This window comes from Notamacropus eugenii, chromosome X (assembly GCF_028372415.1).
Source record: "Notamacropus eugenii isolate mMacEug1 chromosome X, mMacEug1.pri_v2, whole genome shotgun sequence".
Lineage (NCBI taxonomy): Eukaryota > Metazoa > Chordata > Mammalia > Diprotodontia > Macropodidae > Notamacropus > Notamacropus eugenii.
This window is the reverse complement of record NC_092879.1, coordinates 102,143,633-102,167,657: the sequence shown is the minus strand read 5'-3', so window position 1 is coordinate 102,167,657 and position 24,025 is coordinate 102,143,633. Positions and strand designations below refer to the sequence as shown.

The 24,025-nt window shown below is 56.4% G+C and overlaps 3 protein-coding genes and 1 long non-coding RNA gene across 8 annotated transcripts; 3 read left to right on the top strand and 1 right to left on the bottom strand.

The window, feature by feature from the left end:
• Positions 1–1,723: 1,723 nt before the first annotated feature.
• On the bottom strand, positions 1,724–2,981 carry LOC140515453 (uncharacterized). Its single transcript, XR_011971032.1, has 2 exons — positions 2,697–2,981; positions 1,724–2,012 (listed from the first exon to the last, which is right to left on the bottom strand). It is a non-coding gene; the product is annotated as an uncharacterized lncRNA (long non-coding RNA).
• On the top strand, positions 2,975–9,403 carry TFE3 (transcription factor binding to IGHM enhancer 3). 2 transcript variants are annotated; one of them, XM_072626164.1, is made up of 10 exons: positions 2,975–3,865; positions 5,419–5,532; positions 5,756–6,044; positions 6,459–6,683; positions 6,780–6,884; positions 7,260–7,377; positions 7,658–7,714; positions 7,837–7,912; positions 8,355–8,502; positions 8,791–9,403. In XM_072626164.1, the coding sequence occupies exons 1-10, from the start codon at positions 3,684–3,686 to the stop codon at positions 9,145–9,147; spliced, it is 1,671 nt and encodes a 556-aa protein (XP_072482265.1). In that variant the 5' UTR covers positions 2,975–3,683; the 3' UTR covers positions 9,148–9,403. The 2 variants fall into 2 exon arrangements, with proteins under 2 accessions (XP_072482265.1, XP_072482266.1); XM_072626165.1 differs by lacking the exon at positions 5,419–5,532 and having other exon boundaries at positions 3,548–3,865.
• A 237-nt stretch (positions 9,404–9,640) lies between these two features.
• GRIPAP1 (GRIP1 associated protein 1) lies at positions 9,641–17,557 on the top strand. Of its 4 annotated transcripts, XM_072626146.1 has the most exons (25): positions 9,782–9,901; positions 10,520–10,586; positions 10,736–10,797; positions 11,056–11,082; positions 11,786–11,893; positions 12,008–12,161; positions 12,253–12,449; positions 12,549–12,596; positions 12,944–12,975; positions 13,064–13,111; positions 13,194–13,293; positions 13,372–13,449; positions 13,614–13,706; positions 13,861–13,995; positions 14,090–14,164; positions 14,574–14,786; positions 15,119–15,232; positions 15,319–15,396; positions 15,483–15,635; positions 15,732–15,831; positions 16,109–16,239; positions 16,510–16,629; positions 16,713–16,806; positions 16,934–17,088; positions 17,183–17,557. In XM_072626146.1, the coding sequence occupies exons 1-25, from the start codon at positions 9,860–9,862 to the stop codon at positions 17,276–17,278; spliced, it is 2,520 nt and encodes an 839-aa protein (XP_072482247.1). In that variant the 5' UTR covers positions 9,782–9,859; the 3' UTR covers positions 17,279–17,557. The 4 variants fall into 4 exon arrangements, with proteins under 4 accessions (XP_072482248.1, XP_072482247.1, XP_072482249.1 ...); XM_072626147.1 differs by lacking the exon at positions 13,614–13,706 and having other exon boundaries at positions 9,641–9,901; XM_072626148.1 differs by lacking the exons at positions 9,782–9,901; positions 13,614–13,706 and having other exon boundaries at positions 10,274–10,586.
• A 1,295-nt stretch (positions 17,558–18,852) lies between these two features.
• On the top strand, positions 18,853–23,602 carry KCND1 (potassium voltage-gated channel subfamily D member 1). The gene is made up of 6 exons (XM_072626160.1): positions 18,853–19,286; positions 19,738–20,537; positions 21,851–22,097; positions 22,208–22,306; positions 22,580–22,845; positions 23,155–23,602. The coding sequence occupies exons 1-6, from the start codon at positions 18,951–18,953 to the stop codon at positions 23,414–23,416; spliced, it is 2,010 nt and encodes a 669-aa protein (XP_072482261.1). The 5' UTR covers positions 18,853–18,950; the 3' UTR covers positions 23,417–23,602.
• The last annotated feature ends 423 nt before the right edge of the window (positions 23,603–24,025 follow it).

Sequence of the window (24,025 nt, the reverse complement as noted above, 5' to 3'; positions counted from 1 at the left end):
CCAAAGGACTCTTAAGGCAAAATCCTGTCCACATCCAGAGAAAGAACTATGGAATTGGAATGCCGGATCAAGCAGACTATTTTCTCTTGTGTTATGTCTTGGTTTAGTTTGGTTTTTCTCATGGTTTCTCCCATTCGTTTTAATTCTGCTATGCAACATTGCCAGGCCTAGAGGCCTGTGGGCTACCCGAATCTTCCCTTACCTCTATCAGAGGTCTTCGGCTGGCCAAACCGGATGCTCGTATGAGAGAAAGGACGTTCCAGAGTCGAACAAGGGTTGAGCTTTATTTCAGGGTCTAGTTACAAGTGCAGGGGAATTCTTCCTTAGGAGGGAGCGAAGAATCTCCCAAGGAGGCAAATATCTTTCAATAAGAGATTGGAAGTAGAAGTAGAAGTGGGGAGAGAGGGGGAGGGGAGAGAAGAGAGAGGGAAAGCGGAGCCTTGTGTCCTGTCCGCCCTGCGCCCCTCCGCCCAAGAGAACTTTCAGGCTTTCCTGATCCTACTTAAACCCTCCAGCAGCATAGTTTGCATCTGAATACCGTGCTGTTAGATAACAATAGTGTGCCCAGATCCGGGACAATCTCGAGGGCGGGGAGAGCTCTCTCCCATCACGTTTCTCACGGGAAGAGGCGGAAATACACAAGATAGCTCAGTTCACCTCGATTCGCAGTCGTTTCCTGGGGGGTCTCGTGAGAACTCTAAGATTTAGAAGTTCCCACCTTTACCCGCCCGAGACTGTCCACATGGAATTGAGCTTCCATCCCCAGCACAACATGATGAATGTGAAAATGTGGTTAATAAAAATGCGTGTGTAGAACCCATATAAGATTGTATGCCATCTCAGGGAGGGAGGGGGGAGGAGGGGGAGAAAATCTAAGACTTTTGGAAGTGATTGTAGAAAACTGAAAACAAAGAAATTAATTTATAAAAAAAACAAAGAAAAAAAAAGAAAGTCCTTATTTGCCCCTGAAGAACTCTTCTCTTTCGCTAGCTAGGTTATTTTGGGTCTTCAGGCTCTGTGTTTTACTTTCTGGAATTTCATTTCAAGCTCTCCACTCTTTTATAATTACAGTGGTGATGAAGTGATGTGTGGCACAGACTATGGCTCAGTCCATAAATTCTTTGTGTTACTTGCAGTCTTTTTTCTTTGACTTAGAGCTTTGAGATTTGACTCTGATGTTAGTGGAAGTTTTTCTTTTGGGGAATCTAACTAATGGAGCTTTTCTATTTCTACATTGCCCTCCTCTGGCTCTCAAACATGTGGGCAGTTTTCTTTTACAATTTCTTGAAATATGATATGTAGGCTCTTTGTTTTTTTGGGGGGATCAAGGTTTTCAGGAAGATTTTGAAATGATCTTGCCTTGACCTGTTTTCTGGGTCAGATGCTTTTGCTATGAGATATTATATACTTTTCCAGTTTTTTCCACTTTGCTTTAATGTTCTGTGTTTTGCTTTTTATTATCTCGCATACAGCAGAACATAAGAGAAGATTCAATATAAAACCATAAACTTCCATTTGAAGAAAGCCTATCTAATAAAGATTACACATTGTCTTCAAAACTGTCCAGCTTTTGTTTACCTCTTTCTAGGTTTTCTTGTTCTCTGCTGTGAACTTTTTACTTTTATTACCCTCACTTACCCCCTCCCAATTCCCTCCCCCAAGGCTAAACAAGGATATATACATATATTTATATATCTGTAAACATACACACACACTCTCTCCATAGAGCAAAATCACCACCTTATAGGCTCTTTTATAAAGTGTCATAAAGTGGCAACTGGAATACCACTGATCAGTGAACATGTGATTCTAGACATTAACACAGAAGGCTGTCTACTTGCCAAAGGAATTTTGTGATCTGATGGAAGAGATGCAGTACATAGTCCAGACCTAGGAAGGATGTTCCACAGATGGGGAGGTCTTGTAGATGCTCCTCTTAGTGGACTGCATCAAGCCCCTGGACACTGCTTACTCTCTTGGGAGAAATCTTTAAGCATCCAAAGAAGTTTGGGCTGAAAGATCAAGTGGATGAAGAATGTTATTGTCCAAATTTCAACATGCATTTGGTTAGAAGTCCTATAGAGCTTGTCTCTTGGTATGAGTGCAATGAAGGACCAATCAGGGTCCAATATTTAGAAAATGCTTGGATTTGTCTGTAGACTGCATGCATGGGTATGTCCTGCTTTGCTCCAATCCAACACCTAACACTTGTGTTCACTAAGTGCCTGACATTTGTACTGATGGCAGGAATGGACAGATAAACTATCTGGGATGGATTGGCCACGTGTGTCTTTTCAAGCCCAACATCTTGTGAGTGCTGCTGCACGGTTTCAGGTGCATGCTCACTGCTGGGTTGAAAAACCAAACCGAGCCCTGTGTGTGAAAGAGCAACAAGTAACGTGCGCTTCCAGGTTTGCAGAGCACTTTGCACATACAACCTCACAAGAACCCTAGATGCCAAAGTACTATGCCTATTTTCCAGATGAGGAAACTGAGGCACAAAGCTAGTACAGGAGTGTCTGAGGCAGGATCTTAACTGGGGTCCTCTTCCCACCGTGCCACACAAGGGATGCCAGGGGCCCGACCACTGAGCGCCATCCTCTAGGGCACGGCTGGCGCTCCGGAAGTTAAGAAGCTGGGATCGGAGAGCCTGCTTTGGGCCGCACGGAGGCCGCGCCCGCCCAGGAAGGCATTACCCCGTGAGACGCGCCACTCGAGGGGCAGGAGACACGGACGGCGACGCCCACAGCCGGGGCCGACGGGACGACAGACTGAGAAGCAGGCCCAGGTCACACGGGGGGCGGGGGGCGGGGCGAGAAACCCTGAGTCCTTCTCGCGATATCACACGGGAGCTTGGAACTCCAGGGTTAGCGGCCGAAGGCGCTGTCTGTCGTAACTCCGCATGTAAATCAGACGTCCCCGGAGGGGGAGGTGCCGGTGCGTGACGCCCTCAGTGGCTAAGGGAGGGGGGCGAGGAGCGGGGCAGGGACAGGGTCTGGGTGCTATTCACTTGCGGAATGTATCCTCCTCGTCGGGTACGTAGCCCCACCTCCAAGCACGGATGAGCACTGTTTGTCTTAGAGTGTGTGTGCAAATGTGTGCGTATGTGTGAGCGCGCGTGTATATGCCTTGGAGTAGCTCCGCCCCCAAAATCTGCATAAGGAGCGGGATGAGAAGGGGAGGTGGTGGCTGTAGGTAGTCCCGCCTGTGAGCCTACTACGTCACGAGTCGAGGGCGGTGCGTACGGGAGCCTTTGATCAATACCCTGGAGAAGAACGGCGAGGGGGTGTGGCCCGTCTCGCCTGGACCCGCCTCCGATAACTGGCTGAAGTCAGGGGGTGGGGCCTACTTGGTTTCCGGGGGCGAGGCCCTAGCTCCATTAGTATGCGGTGATTGGCCCCGGAGTAGGCCTGCGTGAGGTTGTCGTCACTTCCGGAGGCGTGTCTCCGGTGCGGCGGGGCGGGGAGGGGCGGGCTGGCGATGAGTCAGAACCCAGCCCGGGTGGCTGACGCCGGCGCCCGGAGGAGGCCGGAGACCGCCTCCTCCTCCTTCCCCTGACCGTGTCCGGCTCCGCTCGGCTCGGCTCGGCTCCTGGCCGGCGGGCTGGCGCCGATGGCGGCCGGCGGGCCTTGAGGGACGGAACGATCCTGCGGCCGCTGGCGCCCATATCAACGTCCTCGTCTATGTCGGTGCCCATGTCGGTGTCTGGGGCGGAGCCGGGCCGGGACTCAGCTGAGCCCGTGAGCGCTGGGCCTGGAGCGCGGGGGACCACCGGCGCCCCCGCCGTCTTCGTGCTATTGGAAGAGCGGCGGCCCGGAGGGCCCTCCGGAAGCGGCGGCGGCGGCAGCTCGGGTTCGCTGCTCAGGTTGGAGGGGACCCGGGGCTGGGGCTCCTGCGCCCGGTGTATTTTAGGGAAGGCGGGGCGGGTGTCTCCTCCCCCTCTACGATGTGGAGGGTCACTTAGCTCCCCTCTGATCAGGGCCCACCCAGAGGCTGGGGCCCCAGGAGGGGGCAACTGTTGAGTCTCGGGGGGCTCCTCCGGGCCTTGGGAGACAGGAGGAGGCGGGGACCTGGAGTCTAGGGAGGCCCTTGGCCTCGGGAGGGGACCCGGCGGCCTGGGAAAAGGCACAGACTGGCATAAGGAGGGCCCGGATTAGTCATTCCCCTTCCCGTGCACCGTTGGAACTCCTAGCTTAATCTCTTGGTTGTCAAGGATTGGAATTGCTCTCTGCTCTGAGCCTTTTGGGTCCCCTCCCCCCATCCGTTTTCCCCTCTTTCCAGAGTTTGAGTGTCCCCCTTCGAGGAAACTCCTCCTCTGGGAAATGGACCTGTGGGAGGGAGGCACAGGGAGTAGGGAGGCACGGGGCGGGGGGCGGAGGAGGGAGGCGCCGGCTCGGCTCCCTCTGCCTGGTTTTTGTTTTGTTTTGTTTCCGTTTTCCTGGCCTCTTGCAGCCACCTCCCCCCTTGACTGTTTCTCTTAGTTTATCTGTTAGATTAGTTCATCTGTTCTAGCCTCCCCCTTCCGAAGCCGCCTTTCAGTGCTCCCTGTGTCTCTCCCCTGCTGGCTCCAGTCCCTGAGCATCTCCGTAACTCTTGAAAGCTCTTTTCCATTCCTTCACGAACTAGTTGGGATCCACGTCTCCTCATTTCTTTGTTGAGCCTTCTTGGATGTCCACAAAGAAGTGGGGGCACTCGAGGAGCTGGAAATCTACTCCAACATCGTTCCCCTGGCTCATCCCCTGAGGGTGAAATCTCTGCTTTGCTCTTGTTTCATTCCCCTCTTCACTTTCTTTCTTCTCTTCCTGGTCCCTCTTGCAAGTGCCCACGCCTGACATTCTGGCTCTGCTACTTATTTCACTATCTGGATGTCATTGGGCAAGTCAGCTCGCTACTCTGGGCCTCAGTTTATTGCTTGAAAAATGAAAAAGTTGGCCCTGCTTAGGCCTAAGGTCCCTCTAGCTCTAATTCCCATGACTTCTCAAGTATTTTCCAGTGCCCTGAACTTTTGCTTCCTTTGGCTTTTCCCTGTTCAGAAATCCTCAGTTCCCAGAAATCTAACTTTCTCCCTGACTCTTTTCTTAGGTCAGTCAGTAAAAATTAAGTGCCAACTATGTGCCAGGCACTATGCTAAGCGATGGCAATAGACAGTCCCTGCCCTCAGTCTCATAGGGAAGCTTTTCCTGGCCCTTTACCAAACCCTTTTCACACCTTCCCAACTCTCCTCCCACAACCACAGAACCAGAACGTTCTTCTTGTCACACTCAGGACCCCAGGGCCCAGAGAACCTCAGGGATTTCACCAGCTCCAGGACCTAGGGCCTATCTAGTATCTGTGAGAAACAGAGCCATAACTGGGGTTGGGGGTGGGGGTTAGATGGGGATCACATGATCCCCCAATATCCACCTGTTCTCCTTGTAGCCTGAACTCCCTGCTCCCTGAGTCTGGGATCGTGGCCGACATTGAGCTGGAGAACGCCTTATCCCTGACCCCAGATAGCTTCTATGAGCTGAAGAGTCAGCCCCTCCATTCCAGGTATCAAGGGCCTGTGACCTCAGGCCACCAGGGGTTCAGGCTCCCCCTCTTCTGTCTGTCCCTCCCTGGGCACTGAAAAAGAATATGCTGAGTCATCTGTGTTCCAGGCATGATTGGGAAATCTTTGTCCCTCCTGTCCCTGTCTCTTTCTCCCAAACCCTCATGTCTGCTGGTCACTGTGGCTTGTCAGCCGCCCCTTCTGTCTTTTTTCTTTCCTTTCTAGCCTCCCTTCCCAGGCAGCCCCAGCAGCCTCTTCACAGCCTCCAGCTTCATCGTCTCTAGTCATGTCTTCACGGATCCTCCTCCGCCAGCAGCTAATGAGGGCCCAGGCACAAGAGCAGGAGCAGCGGGAACGGCGGGAGCGGGCGGCCTCAGCCACCTTCCCAAGCGGGCCAGCCCCTCCATCATCCCCAGCCATCTCGGTGGTAGTTGGGGCTAGCCCTGGCGGCCCTTCTGCTGGGGTGGGGCTTACCCGGCCCGCCTCTGCTCAGGTGCCAGTGGAGGTACTGAAGGTGAGACTTGTGTGCAGGCTCGAGGAAGGCTCATCTCTGGGCTGCCTTCATTTGAGGAGGCTGGCTTAGAGCAAGGATTCTTCCAGAGAGCAATTTCAGCAGGGTGGTCTGTGAGCTTAGATGAGAAAAGTCACCTTACCTTTTCCTCACTTCTAACTGAAATTGAGAACAAAAGAGCACCCAGCCTAGCTGGTCTTTGGAGGGCCCTCCCAGCTGGGACAGCTCTGAACTAGCTTTCTAATTCTAACCTCAGTTCTCAATTCTCTAGTGAAAGGATGAGAGAAGAGGTCATGGCTGAAGTTGCTTCCAAATCTAAATAGATAATTCTGTGAGGGTATAGGCCAGCTGGGGCCTGGGTTAGGCTGCTAAAGGGGATTTTAGTATCCTGATTGTTCTCTGGCCCCTCCATCCCAGGTCCAGACACACCTCGAGAACCCTACCCGCTACCACCTGCAGCAGGCCAGGCGCCAGCAGGTCAAACAGTACCTGTCAACTACACTTGGCCCCAAGCTCGCCTCTCAGGCCCTGACACCACCACCTGCTGAGGGCACTTCAGCTGAGAGGTCCCAGCCAGCTGCAGGAAGTGCCCCTAATAGCCCCATGGCCCTTCTCAACATTGGATCCAGTTCAGAAAAGGAGGTAAGCCCCCCCCACCCTGGGGCCCCTGGGCAGAGTACTTAGCTCAAGCTGAAGTCAACCCTTTCCCTGCCACCTGGTTTCCTCTCTGGTTCTCAGATTGATGATGTGATTGATGAGATCATCAGCTTGGAGTCCAGTTACAATGATGAGATGCTTGGCTACCTGCCTGGAGGCCCTGGGGGACTGCAGCTCCCAAGCACAGTGAGCTTTAGATGTGCCTAGGATATGGGGAGGAGGGTCATGGGGATATTTGCTTTAAGAGCAAAGGCCCTGATTTGGTTAGGATCAAAAGGAGCCAGATGACAGGTGGAATTGTAGCGTGTCCTTTAACACCATTCCTCTCTCCTATGGGTGGAGATTTGGATTTAGTTGTCCCATTTATGAGTGCCCTCTGCCCCTGGGATGGAGCCTGGGGACCCTGTCATTTGGATTCCAACACTCTCTTTAAGGGCTCCTTCTGGAGATGGAAAGATTAGGACATTGCAAAGTTTGGCCAGGGATTTGTGGGGGCAGATAGAGGGTGAATTGGGTGGGGGGGAGACCTGGTAAGTCTCATCCCCACCCCCCCAAAAAAAGCTGCCCGTTTCTGGGAACCTGCTGGATGTGTACAGTGGCCCCAGTGCCGTGACCCCAGCTGTCCCTGTCAGCAACTCCTGCCCTGCTGAGCTGACCAGTATCAAGCAGGAGATTTCCGGTGAGCTGTTCTCCTCCCCCAGTCTTCCCTCCCCTCACAGTGCTAGAAAGTCTAGCACTTCAGCAGTCATGACCCAAGTAGCGGGGACTCAAGGGCTGGGGTACAGGGGAGCTTCGCAAACACCTGACGCAGACTACGATTGGGTGGCTGTTGGGAGGGGAATCAGAGGCCATTGTTTGTGGACTAGCAGCTTCAGGGCTAGGAGCTAGGCTGGGCTGGGGGCCATGGCTGGGGGTGGCTCCCTTCCTTGACCTGGCTCTTCTCTGTCCCTTCCCTGCAGAGAACGAGGCAAAGGCCCTTCTGAAGGAGCGTCAGAAGAAGGACAATCACAACCTTAGTGAGCCTTGGGGGAGATGGGGCTAGGGAATCCTGGGGCCAGGGAATCCTGGGGCCTGGGAATCCTGGGGCCTGGCTCCCTTCCAGACAGACCACACAGCTTTGTTCTAACCCTTTTCTCAGTTGAGCGGCGGAGACGGTTTAACATCAATGACCGGATCAAGGAGCTGGGCACCCTGATCCCCAAGTCCAGTGACCCGTGAGTCCTTCTGGGGATGGGAGTGGCTCTGAAAGTGTGGCTTCTCAGGGTTGGGGCAAGATTTTCTCCTTTTAATCCAGGATATATGTCCCAAGGCAAGGTCCTAAGCCTCCCTGGGCCAGTAGTTTTTTTTCCATTCATGAAATGAGTACTGGGACCTTGGGACCTGACAATATCTACTCATTTCAGAGAAGAAAACTATTGTGCTTGAGAACAGGTTTGGAGGCAAGATGTGGGTTTGAATCCTGATTGTTACTTGGGACCTTCAGCATTCTCTGTAAAAAGTGGGTTTCTTTAGTTTGTGTTTGCTGTCCCAGTTCTGCCCGGTCTCCCGCTATCAGTGCCAGCCTTCCTATGGGTCCTCCCAGAGCCTAGGAGGTGGGGGGAAGGGAATGGCAAAGACTTGGGCACTGGTTCTTAGACTCTTTGCTCTATGGCCTAGGGAAATTCGACTGAACAAGGGAACCATACTGAAGGCCTCAGTGGACTATATCCGCAAACTCCAGAAAGAGCAGCAGAGAGCCAAGGACCTGGAGAACCGCCAGCGGGTGCTGGAGCAAGCGAACCGAAGCCTGCAGCTCAGGGTCCAGGTGGGCCTGCCCACTTTCCTTCCTTTCCTTGCAGAGGAGGGTAGGGGGGGCACATGGCTTTTGAAGACGGGGGAAAAGAAAAGCTTCTGGAGTTCAGGATGTTGGTTGTCTTTTTCCCCGGGAGTCTGAAACGCAGATTAGGTGGGGACAGGGCTTGCAAGATGGTGCTTCAGACACAAGGCTTGTGACCATGGCCAAGTGACCTAACCACTCTCCCCCTTGATTTCCTTGGCTGCTCCCAAGGGTGGCAGCTCCTGAATCCTCCTTCTCACTCTGTGCCCTTTGCAGGAGCTGGAACTCCAAGCCCAGATCCACGGCCTGCCCTTGTCCCCTGCCCCTAAGGCCGAGCCAGCTGAGTGTGGTGGCCCGCAACCCCTGCCACCCCCGCCTGAAGCTCTCCTGGATCTGCACTTTCCCGGGGATCCCCTCGGGGAGCTGGGCGAAGATCCCTTCCAGCTCGGCCTGGAGGACATTCTGATGGAGGAGGAGGAGGCCGCTGCAGCTGGAGCCCTGGGCCCGGGCCCAGGGGCGGGGCTGTCCCCTCTGCGGGCGGCCACTGATCCCCTGCTCTCCTCAGTCTCCCCGGCCCAGTCCAAGGGGAGCAGCAGCCGGAGAAGCAGTTTCAGCATGGAGGAGGAGTCCTGATGAAGCCCCGCCTCCCGGGAGCCCTCGGCGCAGACATTCCCACCCCTTCCCTTCCCGCTTCCCCCTCCCGTCGGCGAGCGAGAGGGGGCGGGGCCTGGACGGAAGAAGGGCTTCCTCCTTCCCCCCACCGCCCCGGCCGAGTAGACCCCGGGTGCTGCAGGTTGGACTGCGTGGGAGGGAGGGGGAATGTCGTTGACAGCCCGCGGGCTCCGCTTCTCTTGGCACACTCAATAAACCATGGCTCAACTTTGTTAAAGCGCTGTGAAATCGGCCCCGTCCTTTTCGGAATGGGGGAGGGAAAGGGTGCTGGGGAGCCCTTTGGGGCGGAGAAGCACCAGCGGAGAGGTCCCGGGGTGCTCGAGGCCCGACCGAGCCCATTCCGATTTTTCCCCACCCCCGGCATAAAGCGAGGAGAGGGGAAGAGGCGGGGCGGACGTGACGGAACTTCCGGCGTACGTATACGTCGGCCTTCCCAGAACCCTCTCTTCCCACCGGGAGTCACCAACAGCGGAGTAGACGGGGGGAGAGAGGGAGAGACGTCGAGTCTGTCGTCTTAGTCCTTCCCTCTTCGCAACGCCCTTCCCTTTTTCACCCCTGCCATTGGTAGCGTCCTACCTTCCCGGAGTCGTAGCCCAGCTGAGACCGCTGCGCCTGCGCTCACGGCGCCGGAGGCGGCAGCCGGGGCCGGGGGGGGGGGGGGGGAGCCGGGAACATGGCGCAGGCTCTTTCCGAGGAGGAGTTTCAACGGATGCAGGTGCCTGGAGACAAGGCGCGGGGGCCCGGGGAGGGCCAGGCGGGGTTCTGAGGGTACCGACTGGAAGCGGGGAGGGGGACTGCCTCGGAATCTTGCGGGAGGAGCCCGTAAAGGGCTCGGGGGGGGAGGGGAGCGGGATCGAATGCTTCGAGAGGGATAGTCTGGGGGCGGTGCCGGCAGGGCCTAGCGAAAGAGGGACCAATAGGGGTCCAGGGAGGGCGGGCACAGCAGGGCTCTGAATGGAAGGACGGCCAATAGGAGCCCAAGGAAAGCACTGAGAGGCTAGGCACCCAGTGAGGGTCGGAGGAAGGCAGGGTCCAGGAGGCCACTGAGGACAGGAAGAACCAATAGGGATCCAAGGAGGGCAGTGGAGGGAGGTGGGAGGACCCATGGGACCGGAAGGGGTCACAGAGTAGTGCGGGGGGTGGGGGGGGAAGGGGTCCTTCAATTCTGGAGGAAGAGGGCCCCCCTTTAAAGAGGCGCCGCTGTGTCGACTTCAAAAGGATGGGGGGGGGGGGCAGAGAAACTCCCTGAGGGGTTCGCAAAAGGTGAAACCTACAACGGAGGGAGGGAGTGGTAATGAGGAAAGGGGGGACCCCCGCCTTCCCCCCCCCCCAGGCCCAGCTACTGGAGCTTCGGACCCAGAACTACCAGCTGTCAGACGAGCTGAGAAAAAATGGTGTTGGTAAGGCTGCTGGGGAAAAGGGGGCCACAGAGCTAGATGGGGGCCTGGCCTGGGGATCAGCAGCGACATCTTTGGGCTGCCCTGCCGCTATGGGACTCGGGGAGCCACCTCTAGTCCCCTATGGACGCCATGCCTGTTTTCTCCTTTAGAGCTCACGTCCCTTCGGCAGAGAATCGTGTTTCTGGATAAGGAATTTGCCCGAGCCCAGAAGGTGGCCAGGATGACCCTGCCTTTCTTCAAAGTCCCTATTTCAAGTTCTTTCTACTTGAGTAGTTTCCCTTGAACCTTGCCCTTTCTCCCTCTCTCCCCACTTCTCCCCCTAGTCCCTGCCCTCAATGGTATTTCCTTCAATCTCACTTCACTGCCCCCACCAAAGGTTGTATTTCATTTACTTCATTTCCTATTCTTTTAGTCTCTTAGTGGTTTCTCTTGTGACCATTTTTTGTCTTTTTCCTTTCTTATCTTGCAGGCCCTGAGCAAGAGCAAGAAAGCACAGGTGAGGAGAACTTGAAGGGGCAGGAATTAGGCATCTCTGGGGCCTGGTTAGACAAAGGTGATTTCAGCCCGTGGACCTTATCATTTGTTGCCTGGAGGAGAAACTTGGGTCCTCCAACTCACTGTGTAACACTGAACCAGGCCTTGGCCCTCTCTGGGACCTCAGTCTCCCCTGTAGATAAAATAAACAAGGGTGAGGGGGTTTGGACAAGGTCAATCTCTAAACTCCCTTCTGGGTTTGATTTTCTGGGATTCCGGAGTCTTCTCTCTCTCCTGGAGGAAAGTCCCGTGTCGTGTCGTTTCCCCCCGAGACGCTTCCATGAAAGTCCCTGTAATACTCAACCCCATCAAATGAAACAAAGGCACAGGAGTGTGCTTTTTGAAGAGCTAACGGGGGACACTAAGAGAAACTCCCCGAGGGGTTCGCAAAAGGTGAAACCTACAATGGAGGGTAGATGCCAATGCCAGAAACTCACAGAAAGGACTCTATTGAATCCCAAGGAGGGATGAGAGGGATGGCGTTCTCTCCTCTCCTTCCCCTTTCCTCTACCCCTCTCTATCCTCCCCCCCCCCCCCCCCTTGCTCTTTCTCTCCCTCCTCTGGTTGATATCAGTTGCCTGGTCTTTCACATGTTTCACGCCCACTTGTGTTCTGTACGCTCCTTCCTCCTTGTGCCCACATGTGCACCCCTCTTCGTGTCCCAGGAAGTGGATGTTCTGCTCAGTGAGAACCAGATGTTGCAGGGGAAACTCCACAGTCAGGAAGATGACTTCCGGCTGCAGAACAGCACGCTCCTTCAGGAGCTCAGTAAGGTCTGTGCCACCTGGCAGGGGAAGGGGGTGGGGCCTCAGCTGCCCAATGCTGGCTTGATCTTGAGGCCTGCTCCTATAGTCACAGTCCCTGAGCTGCTTCTCATTGTCCTTCAGCTTTGTGCACAGATTGAGCAGCTGGAGCAAGAGAATCAGCAGCTAAAGGAGGGCTCTGCCGGACCGGGGCCTCCTAGCACAGCAAGCAGCCCCATGGATGGGGAGCTTCTGCGCCTGCAGGCAGAGAACACAGCCCTCCAGAGGAATGTCACAGGTACAAGCCCAGGGCCCCAAAAGTGGTGGCGGGAGGGGACCTGGGGTCCCCTGAGGAGGTAGCAGGGCTCAACCCCCCTGCATCTGCTCAGCCCTGCAGGAACGCTATGAGAAAAAACAGACCGGTTCCCCCAGCTTGCCAGGGACTGCTAGGAAGGATGAGGCTGGGGGCTGTGGGGACCCTCCAGGAGGCCCAGTAGCCCCACCCCCTTTAGCAGAGGCCGAGCTGAAGTGGGAAATGGAGAAGGAGGAGAAGAGGCTACTTCGGGAGCGTTTGCAGGGGCTTGAGGTAGGCCTCAGGGCTGGGGGGAGGTGGCTGTGATGCCTCAGGGAGGTCAGGTCACTAGCTACACCCCTTAAATCTGGTGGCGGCTGCATTTATCTACAGAGCTCGAAGCAGGCGGAGACGGCAAAGCTTCAGGAGGAGGTAGCCAAGGTGGGACTTTGCCCAGCCCTTTGTGACAGGAGGCCCTGGCTGGGGTCCCCTCCTTTCTCCCCCACCTCAGTTTCCCTGGTACTTCAACTCCACTTTCCTTTCTTAGCACCAAACCATTTCGACTCTATCCCAACATAGTAAGGAGCCCAGCTCCTTTGGACCCTCAGGAGTCTTTGCCCCCTTCTCCCTGAATCACCTCCAGTCTGGTGGGTTCTAACTCTCATGGATCTTTTGCCAGTAGGGGGCAGGTTTCAGTGGTAACCCCTCCCTTGCCTAGTCCTGCTCTTGCATAGTCCCTTATGTTAGCTTCATGGTGTCCTGAGGCCCACGGCCTTTCTATCCCACAGCTATCGGAGAAGCTGAAGAAGAAACAGGAGAGGTACGTGGGGATCCCTTGAGAGCTGGGGCTTGCTGGGGGGAGGCTCCCGAAGCTGCTCAGCCCACTTTGCTTTCCTTCCCTTGTTCAGCTTCTTCCGCCTTCAGACAGAAAAGGAGGCCTTGTACAATGACAGCAGGTATGGGGCTGGGTGTCGCTTGGAAGCACTGAGGGAGACCAGGGGCCGGGTCAGCAGCACACCTCATCTTCTCCCCCAACAGGAATAAAATTGAAGAACTCCGGCAGCACCAGGAAGCAGATCTCAAAGCCCAGTTAGCCCGGACTCAGAAGCTGCACCAGGAGCTTCAGGCTGCCAACCAGGTTGGCCATGGTTAGGGGGGAGGGGCAGCAAGCCAGAGAGCCAGGCAGTTTGACTTTGTTTTGCCCTACCCCATCCAGAGTCTAGCCGAGCTAAGGGAGCAGTGCCAAGCTGAGCGCCAGGACCACGCTAGTGCCCTCCGGGCCCTGCAGGACCAGGTATGGCTTGAAGTTGCTCTCTTTGTTGGCAAGAAGCAGGTCTCAGGAAAACCTGGCACCGCACGGTCTTTGTGTATTTGCTTGTCTCTTTTTCTCTTTCTCCTTTTCCTTCCTCTGGATCCCTCTGTGTCTTCTCTCCGGGCTTGGCACCCCTGGGGAACCAGGCGGCCTGCCAAAGCGCAGACTCACAAGAGCAGGTGCAGGCACTGTTGGCAGAGAACGATGCCCTGCGGACCAACCTGGCCGCCCTAGAGCAGGTATTGGGGCCAGGGTGCACCCTCTCCATGTGGCTCTGCCTCTGGCTCTCCGCACCTCCCTTGGGCATGTGCCTTCTCTCTCCCCCCTTGCTTTTTTTCTTGGTATCCATGGGATGGCCCTCTTAGGCCCCTGTCCCTCCTGGGTTCCCCTCAGATCCAGACAACCAAGGCCCAGGAGCTGTGTGCCTTGCGGGAGCAGACTGCAGGCCTGGCCACTGAGCTACAGCAGCGCCAGGCAGAGTTGGAGGCCCTGGCAGGCCAGAGAGATGACCTTCGCTCTCAGCTCCAGGTGACTTGTGATGATTACCTGCCTCCCTTTTCTTCCTCGATCTAGGGCCATGGCTTGGGGGTCTAGATGCTTAACACTCCTTAACACTCCTCAGGAATCCCTGCGAGCGAATGGTCGGCTTTTGGAACAGCTTCAGGTCCTAGGGCAGGAGCTGGAGGAGGCTCGGAAGGTGATTCTCTGGAATGTTCTTCTGAGGGTCTGCCAGGTTCCCTTGGGGTTCTCATGGCTGCAATGTGGGCTTTGGAGCCAACTCTTGGATCTTGGTCTCTTTTTGGGGCCATTCCCAGGGCCCTTTCAGGTTGGTTGGAGGAAATGGCTGACTTTCTTGAAAAGCTCTTCCATTCCAGTCCCACCAGCCACTTGGTGATAAAAGGAATGGCCAGTGAGAAGTGACGCTTCCTTTTTGACCAAGGGAATGCTGGAGTGGCTGACAGTCTCTTTATGATCTTACGGGAAGGATGATTCAGAGGAGAGGCCGGCCAGTTGCCAGCAGCCCAGCCCAGCCCCTTATTGTAGATGTTCACAAGGTGGGCTTGGGGTCCTGGGGCCTCAGGAGCCAGCTCAGTTGTGTCCTACAGAGTGCTGAAAAGAGGAAGGCCCTTCTGGATGAGGTGGCTGCTGAGGCCCTGCAGGAAAAGTCACGACACAAGGAGGAGCTGAGCTCAGCCAGGCTGCAGGCTGAAAAGGACGTGTTGGCGGTGCGGGCTCGCTACGAGCGTGAGCTTCGGCAGCTCCATGATGGCAGGCGGAGGCAGGAGGAAGAGCTGCGAGCCCAGATCCGGGAGGAGAAGGTGTGAAGCCTCTGTTCTACTGGGGCTCCTATAGCAGAGGAGGGAGGCCAGATGGTGGTGGGAACTAAATTGTGAGGGTCTCGAAGCATTTGTATTTGATCCTTGAGGCCCTAGGGAGCCACTAGAGTTTCTTGAGAAGGGGAGTGACATGGTCAGACCTGCCTGTTAGGAAAAATCACTCTGATGGCAGATTCGAGGCAGACTGTTAGTGCTCTCAACAGCAGTAGAACCTCTGAGGGACAGGATCCTTTTGTTCCGGACTGGATGAGTTGGGGGTGCTCTCCAAGGTGGCGGTAGGGGGACAGCTGTTACCAGGACTCTCCTCTCCTCAGGCTCGGGCCCGAGAGCTGGAGAGCCTACAGCAGATAGTGGAGGAGTTGCGGACCCAGTTGCAGTCAATGGAAGGAGCTAAGGGTTGGTTTGAGCGGCGCCTGAAGGAGGCAGAGGTGAAGTGCAGCTCCCCACCCCCACCACGTTGCAGACCCCAGCAGCCCAGGCCACCTGTGCTCAGGCCCGCCTTCTTCACACGCAGGAGGCCTTAGAGGAACAGCACCAGGGACACCAGGAGAGCCTGCGCGTGGAGGAGGACCGCCACAAGGCTGAGCTGCAGGTGGGCCCGGGGCCCCCTGGGGAGTGGGGGCCTGGCCTAGCCTGGGACCCCCCACCCATTGGGCTCATGGCTCCCGCTGTTCCTAGCGGAAAGAAGAGGAGGTGCAGGCGGCCGAAGGCCGGCTGCAGGAGGCCGAGGCCTTATGTGGCGACCACCTGGACACCATTGCTCGGCTGCAGCAGGAAGTGAAGGATGTGGCAGATGGGCAGCGCATTCTGGAGAAGAAAGGGAGTGCCGCGGTGAGCAGCCAGCCTGGGACAGTGGGCCTCAGAGCTGCCGTGCCAGCAGCAGCCTCTGCCTTCTGAGCACCTTCCCCCTTGTGTCCCATTCCAAAGCTGAAGGACCTAAAGCGGCAGCTGCACCTAGAACGGAAGCGGGCTGATAAGCTGCAGGAGCGGCTCCAGGAGCTCCTGACCAACAGCAAGAGCCGCTCGGGTGAGTGCCCCAGAAGCCCCTGCATGGGAACAGGGATTGGGGGGCAGGGAGTGAGCCTTCCACTGCTGCTCCCCTCCTAGCTGCCAGTGAGCATGGGCTTTCTGCTCTCCTGAAGGATGGGGTGGAGGCGTGTGCATGTGCCTGTGTGTGCCTGTGTGTGTGTGTGTGTGTGTGTGTGTGTGTGTGTGTGTGCGCGCGCGCGCGCGTGTGCGTGTGCATGCCTCCTTGGGGAGGTATGAGGACTGAGGCCACTTTCCCTTCCCCCTCTATCCCACAGGCTTTGAGGAGCTAGTCCTGGCAGAGATGAACTCACCCAGTCGGGCACAAACTGGTGACAGCAGCAGCGTCTCCTCCTTCAGCTACCGGGAAGTCCTTCGGGAGAAAGAGGGCTCAGCTGGCGCTGCTCGGGTACAGGGAGTCCTGGGGAGAAGGGAGGGCAGGAGGGCGGGTGGGGCAGCAGGCAGCCCAGGGGCCCAGTCCTGACCTGCTCACACAAGACGGAGCTTGGCCTCATCTACACTGAGAAGACAAAGAACCAAAAAGCCCACAGGCTTAGAAAGTTTGCTCAGCAGAGATTTCAGGTCTGGATGACACATTTGTCAAAGGCGGCTGGGCCCAGGGTCCGGTGGGGAGGGATTGTGGGGACTTTGCAGCCCAAGATCTTGTGGCCCTCTTTAGTCATCCTCAGGGAGCCCCCCAGGCCCAGCTCGGCCGGCAGAGCTGTCAGATGAAGAGGTAGCCGAGCTATTTGAGCGGCTGGCAGAGACTCAGCAAGAGAAATGGATGCTGGAGGAGAAGGTGCCCACCATGGGCCTTCAAAGGGAGGGGCGGTGGGCCCAGGCTCAGCCTGTGAGGACATTGGTGACTCTGGGCCTTAACAGGTGAAGCACCTGGAGGTAAGCAGTGCCTCAATGGCAGAGGACCTGTGCCGGAAGAGTGCCATCATCGAGACTTACGTCATGGACAGCCGCATTGGTCAGCACCTCCCCTCCTTCCTTCCCTCCTTCCCAGGCTCCTTCCTTCCTTCCCTCCTTCCCAGGCTCCTTGTGGGTCCATGGCCAGGTCTGGAGGCCCCAGTCCCAGGCCCTGCCTCCCCCTGCAGATGTCTCTGGCCCCTCGGGCCACACAGACAGGAGCGGCCTGGGCAGCGTCCTTCGGGACTTGGTGAAGCCAGGGGACGAAAACCTCCGAGAGATGAACAAGAAGCTCCAGAACATGTTGGAGGAACAACTCACCAAAAACATGCACCTCCACAAGGTGTGGAGAGGGCAGCCCCTTCTCCATGGCGGGGAGCGGGGTGGGATTGGAGCTGGGGAGGTCTACTTCTGCATCTTCATCCCTCTGCCCCCAGGACATAGAAGTGCTCTCCCAGGAAATCGTGAGGCTCAGCAAGGAGTGTATTGGGGGTGCAGAGTCCTCACCTTCCGTGTCTGGAGATGCCAGCTGAGAACGAGATGCAGCCCAGCCGGCTGGCCCAGCCTGGGCAGGGGGGTGCAGGCTAGCCAGGCCCCCCCCCCACCCCAGCCTGCATCTGTCCCTGTGCATGACTCTATTTATGTCTCCTGATCCACTGTGGCTGTTGCACTTTGGGGGAGGGGGGGAGAACCGGGGAAAGAGATTCAAGTCCAAATGTACTGTACTGTGCCTGTGTGCTCTGTTGAGGTCTTGACTTGTGTGACTATTTCCCTGAAAGAATAACGTCCTACCTTCCTCTCCTGCCTGAAAATCTTGTTGCCTCTTATTTGCTGAGTGTCCAGGGCTAACCTAGGGTAGCCTGGGACTCCTGAGGATGGTGCCTCCACTTGCCTCATTGGGATTAACAGGCCATCTCCCCCTTCATCCCAAAGCCTCCTTCCTTTGGCTGGCCAGTGTGGCCTCCATTCCTATTTTGCAGCAAGGAACCAGTTCCTCATATGCATGAACACTCATTTTTCAGAAGAGCTAGAGACAATATTACCTAGAATGGGCCTGACACAGGGTCTCAGTGGGGACACCCCCTGCCCCCACCCATGTAGCAATTCGTGCCTCCCTCCCCCATGGCCCCACCAGTGCCCAAAGGACAACACTGCAGAGATGATACTCCCTTCCTCCAAGGCCCATTAAAGGCTCAGTGGCCCCCTCCAATCTTTCCATTGATCTAAGTTGTTTCCAGCTAAGTGCTGCTGAGCTCCGACCCCAGGGACCAAAGCGGGAGCGGGGGTAGGCTTGGAGGTGGGAGTAGGGGGTGGTGTTTTGGTGCCCAGGAAGAGGAGGCTGCGGATAGCATTCTGAAATGGGCAGTGGGAAACTGGGTTGAACATGGAGGAGGGAGTTGGAAGGCTCAGGTACTGACTCCCCCCTCAGGAGAGAGTGGGGGCTGGGAAAGCACCTCCCAAATGTTGGGCCCGCCCCTCCATCCTCCAACCTTCTGTCTGCTAGAGGAGGAGGAGGAGAAGCCGGGCAGCTGCAGCAGCTGCAGCAGTGGGAAGCCCTGGCATTCCCGCCCCGCCCCGCCCCCGGGGAGGGGCCAGGAGAAGGCAGCAGGACGGGCTGGGTCGAGGAGGGCAGAGTGGAAGGGGATCCTCCCTGCAGCCATCGCTCCATCCCTAGCTTGTGGGGAGCCCCCTGTCCCTGCTGCGGCCCCGCCCCGCCCCTCAAGGCCCCGCCCCTGCGCAGAGCCCAGCCCCAGCCGCACAGCTTCACTCCCTACTCATACCAGCACTGGCCGCCACCTGGCCCCTGGCAGTCCTATACCCCGGGAAAAAGCCCTGCCCTGCCCTTTGGAGCTGGCCTCGGTCCCTTGGCCAGGGGCACCCCAGCCTCCCCCTGTCCCCCGCCAGCGCTCAGGCTCCAGATCTGCAGCCCCTTCTCCAGCTACAGATGGCTCTCTGATCCCCTCAGGCTGCCTCAGCTTTCTTTCTGGTCCTCAGACCCCCTTTTTCTCCCTTCCCTCCGCTGGCACGCAGCCTTCTTCCCTCTCCTCTTCTCAGCTGGGTCTGACTTTGGGCCTGTGCCACCTCAGCCTCAATCCCGAGCCGGTCCTCTCCCGCAGCTGCGTCCCGGTGTTTCCAGGGCAGATGCCCGCCTGAGTTGGGCAGCCTGTGCCCAGCCCTGCCTGTACAGGGCTGGGTGCTTGGAGCATGGCAGCTGGGGTAGCAACTTGGCTGCCTTTCGCCAGGGCAGCTGCTGTGGGTTGGCTCCCTCTAGCTCAGCAGCCACTGCCTGCCGCCCCCCAGGGCTGTGAGGCCCGCAGTGATGAGGTGCTGGTGGTGAACGTCAGTGGGCGACGCTTCCAGACGTGGAAGAATACCTTGGACCGTTACCCAGACACGCTGCTGGGTAGCTCGGAAAAGGAATTTTTTTTTGACCCGGACTCTGGAGAATACTTCTTTGACCGGGACCCGGACCTCTTCAGGCATGTCCTCAACTTCTACAGGACTGGGCGCCTCCACTGTCCAAGACAGGAGTGCATCCAGGTGAGCCTGGGGCCTGCTGTGGCCCGGAGAGGACAACTTGAGGGAAGGCCACCACTTGCCTCAGTGTACAAAGTTGAGGGGGGTGGGGGCGAGATGGCATGGGAAGGGAAGAGAATATCTGGGAACTCGGGCAGGACTTGCCCAAGGCAAGCATAAAGAGTGAGCCAATGGCTTCTTGGGAGAGAGGGCAGGGGCTCCACCCAGATTCCTCCTTTCCCTCTCTGGGCAGGCTCCCCCAAGGCACACGGGATTTTTTGGGTCAGTCTCAGGCTTCTCCTCAAGGTAGAGAGAAAAAATCTGCTGGTCAGTCAGGGAGTCCCAAAAGAGAGAAAATGACCAGAGGCCAAGGAGGAGATGGGGACGCTTCCTCCCTAGGGTAGGGTGCACATGGAGAGGGACAGTGGCCCTTTTGCCCCCTTTCTCTCCTCTCCAGTCCTTTTCTGTCCCTTAGGCTTTTGATGAGGAGTTAGCGTTCTATGGCATAGTGCCGGAGCTCATTGGTGACTGTTGCCTAGAAGAGTACCGAGACCGCAAGAAAGAGAATGCCGAACGTCTGGCCGAAGATGAGGAGGCCGAGCTGGGGGGACCTGGAGGAGCTGGGGCAGATTGGGCTCTGCCGCCTGGCAGCCCCTTTCGCCAGCGCCTGTGGCGAGCCTTTGAGAACCCACATACGAGCACCATGGCATTGGTGTTCTACTATGTGACAGGCTTCTTCATTGCAGTCTCCGTCATCGCCAATGTGGTAGAGACCATCCCCTGTACAGCTGGTGGCAGGGCTGGCTGGCGGGAGGAGCCCTGTGGGGACCGCTTCCCACTGGCCTTCTTCTGCATGGACACGGCCTGTGTGCTCATCTTCACAGGGGAGTACCTCCTGAGGCTGTTTGCAGCCCCCAGTCGGGGCCGCTTCCTCCGCAGCGTCATGAGCCTCATCGATGCTGTGGCCATCCTGCCCTACTACATTGGGCTCTTTGTGCCTAAGAATGACGACCTGTCTGGGGCCTTTGTGACCTTACGTGTCTTCCGAGTCTTCCGAATCTTCAAGTTCTCCAGGCACTCCCAGGGCCTCCGCATTCTGGGCTACACACTCAAGAGTTGTGCTTCTGAACTAGGCTTCCTCCTCTTCTCCCTTACCATGGCTATCATCATCTTTGCCACCGTCATGTTCTATGCTGAGAAAGGTACCAGCAAGACGAACTTTACCAGCATCCCAGCTGCCTTCTGGTACACCATTGTTACTATGACCACTCTCGGGTAAGTGACTTGGATGGAAAGGAAATCGATGGGTGTGATTAAAGTTCGCATGTTACACGGGGGCTTGGCCAGCAGCTGACTCCAAGGCCAACACATTATATCCAGTCTGCCATTCTGTCTCTCTTTGTCAGAAGGATGGAGCATGGGGGCAAGACTGAGGTCCAGGGAGGAAAAGGGATTGAGTGCAAGTTGCCCAGTGTGGAGAGGGGAGAGGGAGAGTTACCATGGGGCAGGCAGGGAACAGTGAAGGAGCCAGGGAGTGTCCTAACCAAGCTGTGAAATCTTGCTCTTGCAGTCAAAAGGGGGCCCACCTCCTCATTTTCCAGAGGGATCTGCGCTGTGAGGGTCACTCAGGTGGCGTGATGCTATTTGGCCAAACTGCAATTCCAGAGTCTAAGGGAGACTTCAGAGGGCTTGTTTTCTTTTTTTTCTGTCCTCCACATCAATTTTATTCTCCTTCAATGAATAAGTGTTTCTTTTTCTCCCTCTCCACTGAATGATTAAGAAAAGGAAAAGAAAATCTCCATGTCAAACATGTAGAGTCAAACAAGGCAGATGCCGTGTGTTTTACTGTGCATCTTGAGTCTGTTTCCACATCGGTCCTCTGGAACTGTGGTTACTCGCTGTGTTGCTTGAGCTTGATCTTCTGTCACTCGTCCCCCTGGTGCATCAGCTCCTCTGTGTCTTTCCAGTTTTCTCTGTCTTTAAAAGACCCTCAAAGGGAGCAGGCCCAAAGCAGAGGGTTCCAGAGGTAGACTGAGGCACAGAGAAGGTGAAGGACTTAGCCTGGGTCTCTGGGGAGTTACCAGACAGGCAGTCACATGATTTTGTCAGAGCTGTGAGAAAGCCAGGAGCAGGGACTCAGAGGGATCCCATTGGTGCCAATGGGGTAGGAGAATAACCTCTGAGCAGGGCTCTTAATTGTCTGTGTGTAAGTCACCTGAGGCCCAGAGAGAGCAAAGGGCCTGTGTGAGTGGATCCAGGCTTCTGTGGGTGCCTAACTGTTCCTCCACTGTGGTATCTTTGAGTCACATAGGAACTTAGGGGTAGACAACATGGCATCCACACCCCTTGTTATAATGAGTCTCAGAGACCAAAGGTCCTGCCTTTGGTACTTCCCACTCTGTAAAATGACTGCCTTGCACCTAGATATCACAAATGGCCTTTTCCACTCCAATCCCCACCTCGAGAGGGCACTGGGTCTCCCATCTCCATTCCACAGCCCCCCCTCCCCCCATCTGTTCCTGCACACATTCAGGTTTGGGATTAGGGCTGAAGGGAGCCCAAATCCAGCATTGGGTGTGTGCCCGCAGGTATGGGGACATGGTGCCCAGCACAATTGCGGGAAAAATCTTTGGCTCCATCTGCTCGCTCAGCGGGGTGCTGGTCATCGCCCTGCCGGTGCCTGTCATTGTCTCCAACTTCAGCCGAATCTACCATCAGAACCAGCGTGCCGACAAGCGCCGGGCACAGCAGAAGGTGCGGCTGGCAAGAATCCGGATGGCCAAGAGTGGGACCACGACAGCCTTCCTTCAGTACAAGCGCAGCAGGGGCCTGGAGGTGGGGTGCCGCCCTGGGCACAGGGCTCTGAAAGCTGGCCAGGGGAGGGGGCAAGGAATAGGGCTTTGCTGCTGAGGTGGCTCACCTGATGCTCTGCCTGTGCGCCCTAGGACCAAGATGGGGCCGAACAGCCAGCACTGAGCACACGAAGCCGCTCAGCTTTTGAACAGCAGCACCATCATCTTTTGCACTGTCTGGAGAAGACCACAGTGAGATCCTTCTCTCTCTGTCTCCCTGCTGACCCCTTCCCATTGCCCAAAAGCCATCTCTGGAATCCTGAGTCCTTTCTTTGTGCCCTGCTCAGGCTCTTGGCCTCCCTGTCTGTGCTCCCTCCTCCTTTGGGTCCTGCCTGCCATTGCTTGTTCCCCTAAGGCTCTAAATACCCCCTGATGCTAACTCTCCTCTCTCTCTCTCTCTCTCTCTCTCTCTCTCTCTCTCTCTCTCTCTCTCTCTCTCTCTCTACGTCTCTTCTCTCCCCCCAGTCACATGAGTTCACAGATGAGTCTACCTTCAGTGAAGCACTGGGAGTCATTTCCCTGGGTGGCCGCACCAGCCGCAGCACCTCTGTGTCTTCCCAGGCTGTCATGGGAACCAGCGCTCGGACTAGCAGTCTGATCTCTTCCTGCTGCCCCCGACGGACCAAGCAGCGCCGGGCCATTCGCTTGGCCAACTCCACTGCCTCTGTCAGCCGAGGCAGTATGCAGGAGCTGGACACTCTCGCTGGGCACCATAGCCCAGGACCCCAGAGGTAATGTGGCCTCCATTACTTGGGGCCAGGAAGCGAAGATTTGGGTAGGGGGCCCTAGGTGCCACAGGTGCAGATAAAGCTGAATGCAATCCCACTAAGATAAGATTTTAGAGGGCAGCGTGCAATGGCGCGCCCTTTCACAGCCCAGGGACTCAAGACATTTACCCTGGAAGGAATCTCAGTTATCATTCAGTCTCCCATTTTATGGATAAGGAAATTGAGGCTTATGGGTTAGACTGCCTCACCCAAGGTGGTGGATCTTGGATCCTACCCCAAGACCCTCTCTCCCTTTCTGCTTCCATCCACCAGCCGAGCCAGCCTCAATGCCAAGACTCATGACAGCCTGACTCTGAATTGTGACAGTCAGGACCTGGTGGCAGCCATCATCAGCATCCCCACCCCCCCAGCAAACACCCCAGATGAGAGCCAACCACATTCGCCTGCCAGTGACAGTGGGAAGGGGCCTGGAAGACCCTCTGGGGGCAGCAGCAGTAACAGGGGGGCTGTCCAAAACTCCAGCCTGGGCCCTTCTGATATTCCTCACAACACTGTCAAAATCTCCTCCCTGTGATTGAGGGGGCTTCACCCCTCCTTTGGGGCATTGGTTCCCCACCTTGGGTGTCTCCCTGTTTTGTTTTCAAAGCCATATTTGGATGGGGCAAAGTGTGAGGAAGATGAGGGGCACACTGGGGGGGGGGGCGGCATCTCAGCCCCTGTGATCTCCACTGCCCCTGAACAGGACAATCTTGTAGTGCAATGGAGTATGTATGTGTGTGTGTGGGGGGGGGAGGAATGGAGAACCAAAGCTCCGCTCGTGTCCCCTCTTCTCTGTTCTCTAGAGACATGGACATCAGTAGCTGGGAAGCCAGAGGGTGAGTCCTATTCTTGGGACCTGTCACAGACCAGGAAAGGAACCTGGTTGTCAGGGTGGATTCAGGTCTTGGCCTATATGTTCTCCATCCTTTGTCTCTGGGATCTTTCACCTGCTGAAATGGTGGCAGGTGGACCCAGGTATCTTGGGAGGGGCAAGTGTGCTTGCTTAGCACATCTGGAGGATATCACCATGTAGGCTAGCAGAGGCTGACTGAGAGATGTGGTCTCTGTCTCCTGCCCCTCCTCCTCAGCTGTCTCCTCAGAGCTTCACCCTGGGCAATGTTACCAGACTGCTGTGTCCTTGGTG

Bases quoted from the DNA above. Each gene is read 5' to 3' on its own strand.
- KCND1 (XM_072626160.1), top strand. From the start codon at position 18,951: ATGGCAGCTGGGGTAGCAACTTGGCTGCCTTTCGCCAGGGCAGCTGCT. The intron at 19,287-19,737 runs GTGAGCCTGGGG...TCTGTCCCTTAG, and splicing joins CAAGACAGGAGTGCATCCAG to GCTTTTGATGAGGAGTTAGC. The intron at 22,307-22,579 runs GTGAGATCCTTC...CTCTCCCCCCAG, and splicing joins ACTGTCTGGAGAAGACCACA to TCACATGAGTTCACAGATGA.
- TFE3 (XM_072626164.1), top strand. From the start codon at position 3,684: ATGTCGGTGCCCATGTCGGTGTCTGGGGCGGAGCCGGGCCGGGACTCA. The intron at 3,866-5,418 runs GTTGGAGGGGAC...TTCTCCTTGTAG, and splicing joins AGCTCGGGTTCGCTGCTCAG to CCTGAACTCCCTGCTCCCTG. The intron at 7,378-7,657 runs GTGAGCTGTTCT...CCTTCCCTGCAG, and splicing joins TATCAAGCAGGAGATTTCCG to AGAACGAGGCAAAGGCCCTT.
- GRIPAP1 (XM_072626146.1), top strand. From the start codon at position 9,860: ATGGCGCAGGCTCTTTCCGAGGAGGAGTTTCAACGGATGCAG. The intron at 10,587-10,735 runs GTAAGGCTGCTG...TTTCTCCTTTAG, and splicing joins GCTGAGAAAAAATGGTGTTG to AGCTCACGTCCCTTCGGCAG. The intron at 15,832-16,108 runs GTGAGTGCCCCA...TCTATCCCACAG, and splicing joins CAACAGCAAGAGCCGCTCGG to GCTTTGAGGAGCTAGTCCTG.